This window comes from Triticum dicoccoides, chromosome 1A (assembly GCF_002162155.2).
Source record: "Triticum dicoccoides isolate Atlit2015 ecotype Zavitan chromosome 1A, WEW_v2.0, whole genome shotgun sequence".
Taxonomy (NCBI): domain Eukaryota; kingdom Viridiplantae; phylum Streptophyta; class Magnoliopsida; order Poales; family Poaceae; genus Triticum; species Triticum dicoccoides.
Window position 1 is genome coordinate 558,354,703 of NC_041380.1, and position 12,756 is coordinate 558,367,458.

The 12,756-nt window shown below is 46.4% G+C and overlaps 3 protein-coding genes across 3 annotated transcripts; 2 read left to right on the forward strand and 1 right to left on the reverse strand.

The window, feature by feature from the left end:
- Positions 1-4,885: 4,885 nt before the first annotated feature.
- On the forward strand, positions 4,886-5,693 carry LOC119289580 (histone H2B.2). The gene has a single exon (XM_037568880.1). The coding sequence runs from the start codon at positions 4,981-4,983 to the stop codon at positions 5,440-5,442; it is 462 nt and encodes a 153-aa protein (XP_037424777.1). The 5' UTR covers positions 4,886-4,980; the 3' UTR covers positions 5,443-5,693.
- Positions 5,694-6,513: 820 nt separating this feature from the next.
- On the reverse strand, positions 6,514-9,339 carry LOC119289557 (DNA-binding protein DDB_G0278111-like). Its single transcript, XM_037568861.1, has 7 exons — positions 9,070-9,339; positions 7,998-8,072; positions 7,846-7,895; positions 7,668-7,732; positions 7,252-7,343; positions 7,086-7,157; positions 6,514-6,838 (listed from the first exon to the last, which is right to left on the reverse strand). Exons 1-7 carry the CDS (start codon positions 9,322-9,324, stop codon positions 6,806-6,808), a joined length of 642 nt encoding a protein of 213 aa, XP_037424758.1. The 5' UTR covers positions 9,325-9,339; the 3' UTR covers positions 6,514-6,805.
- A 22-nt stretch (positions 9,340-9,361) lies between these two features.
- On the forward strand, positions 9,362-10,352 carry LOC119289568. The gene has a single exon (XM_037568871.1). The coding sequence runs from the start codon at positions 9,477-9,479 to the stop codon at positions 10,089-10,091; it is 615 nt and encodes a 204-aa protein (XP_037424768.1). The 5' UTR covers positions 9,362-9,476; the 3' UTR covers positions 10,092-10,352.
- Positions 10,353-12,756: the final 2,404 nt, after the last annotated feature.

Here is a 12,756-nt window from a genome sequence, read left to right on the forward strand (position 1 = left end):
TTCTCTTCGGGGTACAATGTATGAAGTGTTTGACAATGGCGAGTTTACTATTTACTCACCTTTCATGGCCAAGCCAAGTGTTCATCTTTGGAGGTTATGTATGTCATTGTTCATCTCATCAAAACCCATCAAAATAGTTTATGTAGTACTACTACTCAAAGTGTTTTGTGAAGTTTGATGAGGCGTCTGAAAATATTTGCTTGGGTATTGGTTTCAAGCAAATATGTTAATCTCGTTTGAGAAGACATTTATATACACCCATTCTTGAAACAGGCTTTTGCAAAACTTTATAAATAATGCTAATCACCACGTCCAAACATCAAGACCAAATATAGAAGGGTATTATCGACGAACATCAGAGGTTCATGTCCCTTCAGCATTTCGCTCCCACGCAAACGCTTGACTTGACTTCTCACCACGCTGCTGCCCTTTTGGTTTTTGCAGGGTCCTTTTATCAAAGGAGAGAACTGTGTGTTATCTGATCTTATCAAGGTTGTAAAACCATTTCCCTCTACTTGGATATGAATGTGCCTGGCTTTGATTTAATCATCTTTTTTTAAAACAGGACATCATATTTTTTTCATAATGCATCTTGAATTTCTTCTTCGACATCCACATCTAGCTTTGGCAAAGAAAATCCACCTAAGCCCAAGGACGGAGAAGTGATTGTTTTCACTGACCACATGATTCGGGGGTTCAGCCCACCCGGCTCAAAGTTTTTCCGCGACGTACTTCATTTTTTCCAACTTCACCCTCAAGATATTGGGCCCAATTCTGTGTCCAATATTTGCAACTTCCAAGTATTCTGTGAAGCTTATCTTCAAGAGGAGCCCACAGTTGAATTATTCAGAGAATTTTACTACTTAAATCGTCAGACAGAGTTTACTGACGGGCCCAGCTTGGAACTCAGTGGGGTTTCAATTCAGAAGAGAAAAGAAGCCAGCTTTCCCTACGTCAAGCCGCCGAGTCATCCCAAAGATTGGAACCAAACTCGGTTCTACTATCAAGACACATCTCCAGCAGACGAAAACCCTATGCCAGGTTACCGCGACCACCGGCTTAGCAACACACATCCACTTCCCCCACGAATCAACGTGAAGGAGCGGGCCAAATATGCACTAGCTTTCTCAAAGCTCAGAGCCTTCATGGCTAATGGCCTGACCGGCATCGACTTTGTTCGGTGCTGGGTGTCCTGGAGCATCTTGCCATTAAGCCGTTGCCCCGGCTTAATGTGCGAATACACTGGCGATTTAAAAGACCCCCAACGCCAATTCAACATTCAACTATCTGACATAGAAATTACAGAAGCCACCAAGGCATTGCTGAACGAATCTTTGTCAGATTGCAGTAAAACAGGACTTAGTCCATTCTACTCCCTCAACAAGCCGCCAACTGTAAGTGTTGCACACCTTCCATTTAATCACATTTGCATTAATGCTGCCTACTTATGATCTTTTGATTTTAACAGGCCAACTCTTCATTTTGGAAGAAGAAACCGCAAGAGAAACCGGCCAAACCGGCTCTACCAAGACCAAGGTCACCAAGAGGCCTGCTAAGAAGAAAACCATCGAGCCCGCCGGGTTAAACTCGGATGATGACAGTGATGATGATGAGTCGGAGGTAGAACTTGACTCTCTTGGCTCGTTTTTTGTACATCTTATTGACAATGACTATTATCAGGATGAGGCAGATGCCAGCCGTGTAGATGACGCAGGGGTAATTAGTCTTTCCTCCGGCTCAGAACCTCTGCCAACACAGAAAACCCGACAAGCAAGCCGGGAAGTAAGATTTTCTCACCCTTTAGCTCACTTGGATCCCAACTTTCTTTTAAAGAAGCAACAACATGAGCTCGTCGTACAACCCAAAACAGTGGCGGTGGAGTTTTATCCTCCGGCTTACCGAACACCCCAGCACCTCGCAAACGTCGACAGGAGGTCTAAAACCTTTTTGACTTAGATTACCCCAAGGCGGGTCTTGTTCGTCAACCTCTTAACCCGTCTGATTCAAATTATCAGGGAATATCTCACTCTTCCTCTGGCGACTCAACGGGAACCCAAATCCAGCTTTCAAGACTGTGCCTAGGTAAGGGTATATGTAATTATTCAAAACTTCGTGCCTGATCAATATGCTGACCTCTTTGTGCTTCTTATTTTCAGGGGCCAGGCCAAACCCAGCAAAAAGGCAAAATCGAATAAACCGGTCGACGACTCCAACCCGTCTGAGCCGGAATAACAACCAGAGTCCTCTTATCCAATTGCAGAAGCTACCATTGATGACCCGCCACCAGAAGACCATGAAGCCTCCATAGATCACCTAGATGTCGAGCCGGCCATCTCTAAGCTGCCAAGCCCAGCTAAGCCTGCTGAAGAGAAGACTGGCGACGTCGTCGTCACTGGGTTTGGTTACACAGCACCGGGTAACCCCACTGTCTTATCTAAGCACAGCGCCAAAGAAGAAATTTCCGCTGAAGATAAAGGCAAGTGGAAGGTAGACTTAGAGCGCTACGCCCAATTCAGTGCCCAGGACATCCACTCTGGTTATTTGAACCGTCTGTACACTAGTTGTGATTTTGAAGCCGGTTTAATTAATTTGATGAAGGAACGCTATGAGGTAATCCAATCACTTATTCACTTCATAATCATATGTCTATCAGCCCGCCAAGTCTATAGAGTATGATAGGATTGAACATTCTGTATACTTTTCAAATTGTCGCAAAGTAGAAGAACTTCCTCACTAGTAGACCCCAAGGGCCGGTTTAATCATCATGTTAAGCCGAGACTTTAAATATCAGGATTCAACTTTGCATGTGTAGTCCCCAAGGGCCGATTTAAACTTGTCAAGTTAAAACGGGACTTACATTATTGATAACTCATCATTTCAATAATCTTGATAAACCGGATCATTTCACCCAAGTCATCAGATAAATTCATATTTCAAAAGAGCAATAGGCATTAGCCCTCAAGTGCCAAGGATAATACTTGTATTGTGCTTGGGACTTTAAAAAATTGTCTTAAAAAAGCAATATGCATTAGCCCCCAAGTGCCAAGGATAATACTTGTATTGTGCTTGTGACTTCAACACTAATCATACTCATAATATCTTTCCATGTTTGCTTATATCACAGGCTGAACTGACTGAGAAGGACTCGCATCTCAATGATCTGAAGGCCAACATTAAAACTCAACAATCTGAGACATCCAAGGACAAATCAGAAGTGAAGGTTGCTTTAAAGAATATTGAACAACTTAAAAAAAACTTGAACACTGACAAAAACGGCTGGAAGACCGAAAAAACGGCTCTATTGAAGAGAGCAGAAGAAGCTGAAGCCACGCTTAAACCGACGACTGATGAACTAGAAATTATTATGCATTATAGTGGTATTTTTATAAACCCGTCTTTCATTGACTTATTTTGTATGTCGCAAGTTCATTATTTCGTGTCACGTAGCTAATAACTTATTCTCTTTAACAAATATGTTGCTATTATGCGTATCCGTTCCGAATCGAGCAAACATCCGATATATGTCCATATTCAAGTAGCACCTGCTCCGTATTTGTATCATATAACATTCATATTCGCATTTGTATCTATTTTTATGAAAACGTTAATGGGAAGAAGACTATTTTTCAAGAGTTCATAAATTACGTACCATAATTTTATAGAATGCAGAGAATACGTTACAAGAAATGTCGGAAGCAAAACAAGCTAAGCTACCCGCAATCATCCGCACCCACTAGAATATTATAGGCTACTGTCTCATAAAGATTTCAAAAAACACCTAGCTCCTGCCGATCTCCAAGCCCGAACCTCATCAAGAATGTGGTTTACAAATTGAGGGATATTATGTTGCTGCGTCACATTTCCAAACATCCTCGCTCTTTCTTTGCTTCCACAAGCTCCAAGCGATAAGAATAACTAGTGAATCAAAACTCTTTCTGATTGGTTTCAGCAAAGCTTGGCCCGCACGATGCCACCACTCCTCCAGGTTGTCCTCCACTTTGAGGATGCCGACATGGACAACTAAAGCAGTGAAATATGCTTGCCACGCCTGTCGTGTATAAACACATTGCATATGTATGTGGTCGAGAGTATCCTCTTCCTGGCAGCAAGTGAAGCAATTGGAGGTAGCATTTTGTAGCCCATGCCGGAATCGATGGTCGGAGGTCCAAACTCGGTATTGAATAGCAAGTCAAATGAAGATTTTGCATTTAAGCGGCACCAAGCTTTTCCAAATATAGTGAGCAGTGGGCAAAGGAATCATGCCCTAGCATAGCATTTTGTAGGTAGATTGCGCCGAGTATTGTCCAGTCGAACTCCACCTCCATGAGAAAACATCCGGAATAGCACTATTTAGTTGTATGTTCCTGACGACAGACCAAAGGTTCAAGAATTGTTGTAGACCTTGCGGACCGGCACCCACGTGGAAGAACACTATTCAATTTGCATCCGGTCCGTTTTCAGTAGGCCTATTCATGAGCAGCCCGACCCGACGAGCCTGACCCGAAAGCTCGACATCCGGTCTAGGCATGGGCTCGACTTTTTCGTCCGAAGCCCGAACAAAGGCCGAATGAGTTTTAAATAATTGATTTAATTTAAGAATCGGTATTGTACTATATTTAAATAAACTGAAAGTAATAATACTTTAAATAAGAAGTGTACTTTTTTAGGCAAAAATAAGAAGTGTACTGTTCAGGCCGGATACGGGTTTGGGATTCTTGCTTCGGGCTTTGTCAAGCCCGGCCCATCCAGAGGGCATGATCTGGTTCTAGGAAGAATGGTCGCTTTGCAGTTGGGGAGTGTGTCCACGTCATCGATCCGAGGCACTCACCCCTCCACCAATCAGCGCCCACCTCTCCTCCCCTATAAAACCCAGCACCCACCCCGCTCCATTCCCCACACCATCTCAGTCCCCACCTTTCCCCTCCAGCAAACTCACACAACCCACCACCGAAGCTCCCAACCCCACCCGAAGCGGCAGCCATGGCCCCCAAGGCAGACAAGAAGCCGGCGGCCGAGAACAAGGTGGAGAAGGCGGCGGAGAAGACCCCCGCGGGGAAGAAGCCCAAGGCCGAGAAGCGGCTGCCGGCGGGCAAGACGGCGTCCAAGGAGGCCGGCGGCGAGGGGAAGACCCGGGGCAGGAAGAAGGGCAGCAAGGCGAAGAAGGGCGTGGAGACGTACAAGATCTACATCTTCAAGGTGCTGAAGCAGGTGCACCCGGACATCGGCATCTCCTCCAAGGCCATGTCCATCATGAACTCCTTCATCAACGACATCTTCGAGAAGCTCGCCGGGGAGTCGGCCAAGCTCGCCCGCTACAACAAGAAGCCCACCATCACCTCCAGGGAGATCCAGACCTCCGTCCGCCTCGTCCTCCCCGGGGAGCTCGCCAAGCACGCCGTCTCCGAGGGCACCAAGGCCGTCACCAAGTTCACATCCTCCTAGACTGACGGCGTGCAGTTGGTTTCTGCATCTGCATCTGTACTCTTGACTCTGCTTATCTATCTATCTGCAAGTAGTGGTGGTGGTAGTAGTACCTGTGCTGGGTGATTGCCAACGCTTTGTTGGCCCGTTGGTTGTAAGAGCTGAAGTTGCTGCTTTGGCAAACTGAAATCTATCTAGAACTGAAGTTGTGGTCCTATCTGTATTAGTGATCTTGTCTGGCCATTTGTATTTTGGTTGCTGAACTCTGGTTATCTGCAACCAGTGCTACTACTGAATTTCTTGGAATTTGGTAGTTGTAAGAACTGAATTCAGTGGTGCAAACCGAGATTGAGAAATAATTATGCATCAGGGAGTTGATTTTACCAGTAGGTTCTTGAGCTAGTCCATGCCATGTCTGTGATTTCATATATCGTAGCAATGTAATTTGTGTTTCCAGATTCCTGATCCTACACCGGTAGGTTCTGCTTCTGCATTAGGCGCAGAACCCAGTCTTGTTCAATCGGCTGTGCTTAATTTCCAGGCTCCGGCGGTGCTCTATAGTTAGATGCTGGCGTGCGTTCTGACGATGTTATCATATCGCAAGAATTGTGCTAGCATTGCAATCAGTGTTTTTGGTTTCAAATTCTCCGGATACCAAAACCTTGGGCAGTTTGCAACTAGTGTGTGCTTGGATTCAAATCTGGTTCCAAGCTGCTGCGGCACGAAGGACGTTGGGGTGAAATGCACATGAAAAACCCGATACAGAATATTTTGCTTTACCTGTCTGTTCTGTTATTCTTGGATTGCACTTATTTTCCTTACATCATACCTTCAATTAAACACTACAAGGCCAATATAGGGCATGTGGATACATACGCATAAACAGGAGTGATGCAGTCGGAAAACTACATCAACGATATCTCACGTTGTCACTGACGGAAAATCATGCAATCCACTTAGTGTAGTAGCAAGCCGAAGTAGGCATCACATTGCACAGGTGTAGTAGGGAGGGCCGTGTAATCACTGAGTCGCAGACATCACGTTGGACATGAAGAACTTAGGAGCAAGCTGAGGCAGACATCACATTGCACATGAATAACTCAGGAGCAAGCTGAGACAGACATCACATTGCACCGGAGGAACTCATACAGACTAACATTATCTGATAGAACTTGATAAATCGACCACAACAACTCAAAGGTTTCGCAAAGAGTTTCAGGGGTAGAAGTGACGCATCCAACAGTTATCAATGAAAAACCCCACCAAATAATATCCAGATCATATACAACCCAAGACCAATCAAATAGTTTGTCAGGTTTTGACGGTTGTTGAATCAAGCAACAGACGCCGCTGCACCCATTCGCTAGTACATCAAGCTTACCAACTAGTCATCGTCGTCAAAGCGACGCCTCTGAATCTGTTGAACATACTAGAGTTAGCATGGACGGCAAAGGGGGATAAAGCTGACTGCGTTTTAGTTGGATAGTTTTCAGATGAAGAGAACTTTGCACCTCACACGATATGGAATTCTAATGAAGCTTAAGCCTAAACCCACTACTGTGCAAGCAAAGTAGATTTTCTTGAATGTAATGAACTCTCTTTATGCAACTATATGTCTTATGTTAAGAATTGATACAAGGCACAACAAGTACTGATGTACGCACCGTCACTTTGGTTTGTTTGCTTGTGTGGGTGTTGATTTGCTCCAGAAGTGAGATAAGCCTTTCTTCAGACACCTGCAGACAAGCAAATGCAATGTTGTTACAAGCAAGTTCTACCAAATATGTTGACATACGAAAGAAATGTGCCACATATCTATTATGGTATTACCTTTTCAGATATTCCACCAGTTTGTGCAGCTCTCAGCAGAACATCCTCCACTCCTCTTGCTTTATCAGGCTTGACCAAAGCTATGCGGGAGACTGCCAATTTTACAGAGTACAGATGTATTAAATTACATTTTCCGCTTAAATTATGCCACTTCAAAGAGCAGACTCATGGTTATTTCCCAGCCTGGCGTCATCTCTAATTAGAATATTTACTCCCTAAAAGAAAACTACTTGAAGAACCGCAGGAAATTTTCTGAAACACCTAAACGTTTTCCATATTGCTTAGTGGTAGACGACTGTTAAGTAATTGAACCTCTCAGTTGTTAAGAAAAGCAAGTACTCTGGCTCGAATTATTTGGCTGTAAATAAAAAAACAACCATCATACACAACAGAAATGGCATTAACAGAGAACTTACTTCTTTCTCTAGCTTCAGAAGACAGTATCTGAGCAAGCATCATCTGCCGGCGTTCCTCAGCTTCCCTGGTTGAGTTTGAGATACAAAGTCAGCTCAGTGTCTCCTAAAGCTTCACATGACATAGCGTAAGATGGAGGATAAGATAATCATGGGAATATGGTGGATAATAAGACCATACAGCTTTGCATCTTCCTGAGCCTTTTGTTGCCCTGCATTTTGTGGGCTTGCCTATAATTATGAAGTTAATCATTACATTCCAGTCAGTCAATCAAGAAAATGCACTTTTTTTCAGTACAGATTCAACTTTCACCATGCACTTAAGTAACTTACCGCACCACCACGCTGTCCCATTAGCTCTTGCATTCGCCTCTGCCTGATGGCCTCCAACTCTGGGTCATGGTCAGCCTACCAAGAAAAATATCGGTTTCAAATAGATGGTATGTATTAGACCAATATAACAGTACCACAATTAAAACATATCAATGCACCCAGCTGGTCTAGATTCCACATGGGATTAAGCTTGCATGCAAATTTCAACAGTATATATACTTCGTCCAAAAACAGTAAATTGAAGAGCTCATTCCTATGAAGAAATCCGCGCGTATCATCAGATGAAGTGCCACTGGTGGCACAAATAACACTGCCAGACTAAGATGCTGCAATGCGCTTTTAGGCCAGCCAATTGGGTTCCAGGAACACAAACCAATTCCAGGTGGTGCTGTTACCATCAATTTGCCGCACCTTCACTCGCTTGACAAAAATACACGCCAACGAGCAAACAAGTATGGCCCCCAAAGGATAACTCAACGCCAAAATTAGCACGCCGACAAACCCGTGTCTGCTCCTCACTCACTTCCTATTTGAAGTAGCAAGCAAAATCACAGGAGGGCCAGCCAATTGGATTCCAGAAACATAAAGCAATTCCAGGTGGTGCTGTAACCGTCAATTTGCCGCCTCTTCACTCGCTTGACAAAAATACACGGCAACAAGCAATCAAGTATGGCCCCTAAGGATAACTCGACGCCAAAATTAGCACGCAGACAAACCCTGGTCTGATCCCCTTACTCGCTTCCTAATCGAAGTAGCAAGCAAAATCACATTAGCTCAGAAATATCCACCGCTCTGCCTATACTGCGAGGATTGAGCATACGTACTACAGAGGCTTTCTCGGCCTACCAAAACCAGCATCAGCTGAATCTGCCCGAGACCTCAGTCACCGGCCGCGAGATCGAAGCAACCGCACCACGTCAACACGGGAAGACGCAGCGTACGATCCCACACAAACCAGTCAACAACACACAGATCGCCGAAAACACCTAAGAACCCTAAGATTTAAGCGCGCGCTACAGGTCGAGATCGCGACACAGCCAACGAATTACAGGAAGCGAGCCGCGGATCTTACCATCACGCCCCTGGTGCACAGGGCCGGGATCGCCTCGCCGTCGTCCTCGCCGCAGCGCAGTGGATCCCGCGGCGGTGGGGTGGGGTGGGGGGTGGCCGAGTGGGGAGATGGAATCCAGCCGAGCCGTCCTCCTCTGCTTTTCCCCCGTGGATGGGCGCGACGCAACCCTGGCTTTTCACCGCGCCGCACCCCGTCAGCCGTCCGATCTGGGAGGGTGGTTCCCGACCGTCCGATGGGAGCATCGGGGGATCGCATTTCCGGCCCAGGATATATGCGCCGGGGCGGCCCTCCCTCTCGAACTCCTCTCCACCCTCGCATCCAGCGCACGGCACACGCGGCGCGACCTAGAGACAGAGAGACAGAGAGAGAGAGAGAGAGAGGAAGCGGCGAGGGTTTCGGCGGACGAGATGGAGAACGGCGAGGAGACGTTCGCGTCCCCGACGGCGGCCGCGGCGGACTTCGGCTTCGGCTTCGGCCCGGCGCTCACCAACGGCGAGGGGGGCCACCCCAAGGCCTACGACCCGGAGGAGATGGACGCGCTCCGCGCGGCCAAGCGCGACCTGGAGGAGAAGCTGGCCGAGGTGCTCCACGAGAACGGCTTCCTCTCCGCGGAGGCCGCCCGCCTCGAGGCGCTCGTGACCGGGGCCCGCGAGGACATCGCCGCCGCCGACCGCGCCGCCGCCAAGGCCGAGGGCGAGGCCGCGGGGCTCCGCGCCGAGGTCAAGCGCCTCCAGGGCCTCCTCGACAGCTCCGACCGCGACGCCGACGGCCCGGGCGGCGCCGGCGGGGACCTGGCCACCGCGCACCAGGAGAAGCTCGCCCTCGAGGAGGAGATCAAGGCCCTCAAGGCCTCCGCCGCCGCCGCTGCCGCAGACAAGGAGGGGGCGGAGGAGGAGGCTGCTGCCGCTCCCTCGGCCAAGGAAGGCCTGGCGGCGCCTCACGGGAAGGTGGCCGCCGCCGCAGCCGCTGGAGCCGCAGCCACTGCAGCCATCGCTGTGGTTCTCCTCAACCTCAAGAGGTAATCTGGTGCTCTGAAACGAGGCGCCGGAAGTTTTTGCTCTGCTGCTATGTATGGCTCATACGAGACTGGATAATCCTTTTCTGTCGGTGGCGCGCGCTGTTATTACTGGACTGCTAGTGTTATGGATTTACGTTCTGCTGGTTAGTAGCCTGATGAATCTGCAGAGTTGGGCACTTATATCGCGAGCCCTTATGTTTACGCACTTTGCCTTGCCATGGTAATAATATGTGAAGACTACGTGAGCCACCTGTTGCTGCTATTATGCTGCTGCATCTAATTTCTCTTCTTATTACTTCATTGGTTATTGTTCTGCATTCTGCATTCTGGGATCGTTGTGCGGTCTATTGAAATTGTTGTGATTGGAAATACAGTAGAGCACATGCTGAGTGTGAAAACCTGGCTATTGGTTGATCACTTGTGTTACTCGCAACTGCTATGTTGAATGCCTCTAACACAAGTAGGCGTAAACATAGACTAGTAACAGGGAAGGACAGTTACTGAATTTACCAGTATTGGGATGATGATAAATTGATAATCAGCCCTTGTCGTTTATGCACTTTGTCTTGCCATGGTAATAATATGTGAAGACTACGCTAGCCACCTGTTGCTGCTATTATGCTGCTGCATCTAATTTCTGTTCTTATCACTTCATTGGTTATTGTTCTGCATTCTGGGATTGTTGTGCACTTGGCAGCGTTTATGTGAAATTGCTGTGATTGGAAATACAGTAGAGGACATGGTGAGTATTGGCATATTGGTTGATCACTCGTGTTATCCACAACTGCTATGTTAAATGCCTCTAGCACAAGTTGGCGTAAACATAGACTAGTAAGAGGAAAGGACGGTTACAGAATTTACCAGTATTGGGACGATGATAATCAGTGGCAACTCCGCCTTAGGGGGAGGCGAAGCAGAATGATCCATTCTGTTCCTTGTGTTCTCTGATTGTTGTGCCGTCAGCAGCTTTTTATGTGATAAAATTGCGGTGATTGGAAATAGTGGAATGCTTGCTGAAATCTGAATATGAGAAACCATCTGTTTATTGCTGGGGATAAATCCATTGGCATGTTTTCCTCCTATCTAAGTCCTGTTACCACTTCACTAGCCATTGTTCTGTTCCTTGCATTCTGTCGTTGATGTGCCATCAGCAGCTGTTTATGTGATGAAATTGTCGTGATTGAAAATATAATCCATGGAGTGCGTTTTCTCCTATCCCTGACCTGACAGTTTTGAGCATATAGCTGCTCGTGAGCAAGTTATTTCAGCTGTTCATGGCAATGTGGTTTGTGACATTTGTTGCTGATCTTTTTGACTGCCATATTTTAGATATTGATTGTTTGCATGTTTTGGGTTTTCATTCATAATTTCTGGGCTGAAATGCTTGCTGTGTGCTGGTGATGCTTTGTTACTTGTCTAGATAGCTGCTGGATTATATTGCTAGTTTGATCAGTGTTTCGCGATGCACTTGTATACCTGGAGCAGTCTGCAGAATTATGGCTTCATGACTGTATGATCTTACAGGAAGTAGAGTATTGGCCTATAGATATGTTTGCTTCTCCCCTTTTTTCTTCTGTTCTTTGGGTTCTGCTCATTGTGCTGTACTTTTTATGCGATGGAATTGCTGTGATTGCAACTTTTTTGGAGTGTTTTGCTGAGTGTGAGAGACCGGCCAGAACCACTTGTAGCGGGAGGCGTCCTATATTACATTTGAACACAGTTTACAGATAGGATTTAGAAATCCTTTACATGGAAGTTTCCTACTCCAGCTTTGGAAGTATAGGACATTGAGAAGCCACTATGAGCTGAATTACACCAGTTGAAGGTAGGGTTGCTGTTCAAATTCAGCTTCATATTATGCTGGGCGCAGCTGTGAGCTACCCCATTCAAATCTCTGGAATCATCGAGGATTTGAAAAGAAAACAGCTATAGATGACATCCGATCTTCAATTGATCAGGGTTGGATCTAATGTCCATGTTGGCTGCTGGCAATTTTTGCTGCGAAGAGGAGAGCCATTGCCTCAGCCTGTAGAGTGTAGAGGGGAACCTGCATTTTCATTGTGGCCTGAGAGATCAGAAGATCAGTTCTGGTCTTCTGGAGCCACCATCATCAAGCTCGAGAGGAACTCCAAGCCCTTGTTGTATTGGGACCTGCAGAGTTGGTTCCGAGGCGGTTTTTACATGCAGCATCAGTAAAGATCTTGCAACCTGGAATGTTGGAATCGGGTTTAGTCAAGGAGCCCCTTAATAGCTGCCTATGTTTAGTTTGATCCCTGTCTATTCAGTTGGTTCCGAATCGTTAAATTTCAATAGTTTTGATGTTGGAAATGTAGAAATCTACAAAGAATAGAGTGACTCGAGGAAACCCTCAGAAATCAACTCTCCTTTTGTTTCTTGATGAATGATGACACCCAATAAAGTCAGGACTAGCTTTAGAAATAGTATTGCAAAGGCATTGAAATTTTTTAGGTTGGCCAAGACCCTTAGTATTTCAAATGAGACCTATCATAATCAAGAGGTTTTGAAAGGGCGGAGACTGTAGGTGTACCATACTCAAGAGAGTTTTTCTATTTCTGCGTGGGTCGTACTAGGATTTAACAGGGACCATGTCATGCTGGGCACCCGCGTGTACGTGTTCGGAGAGGGCGAAGCTTGGTGGAAGTTGCAAG

Excerpts from the sequence above, each read along its gene's own strand:
- LOC119289580 (XM_037568880.1), top strand. The coding sequence starts at position 4,981 with ATGGCCCCCAAGGCAGACAAGAAGCCGGCGGCCGAGAACAAGGTGGAG.
- LOC119289557 (XM_037568861.1), bottom strand. The coding sequence starts at position 9,324 with ATGCGATCCCCCGATGCTCCCATCGGACGGTCGGGAACCACCCTCCCA. Across the intron at positions 7,158-7,251 it reads CTGGTGGAATATCTGAAAAG|GTGTCTGAAGAAAGGCTTAT; the intron begins GTAATACCATAA and ends GCTTGTCTGCAG. Across the intron at positions 6,839-7,085 it reads GCAAACAAACCAAAGTGACG|ATTCAGAGGCGTCGCTTTGA; the intron begins GTGCGTACATCA and ends TATGTTCAACAG.
- LOC119289568 (XM_037568871.1), top strand. The coding sequence starts at position 9,477 with ATGGAGAACGGCGAGGAGACGTTCGCGTCCCCGACGGCGGCCGCGGCG.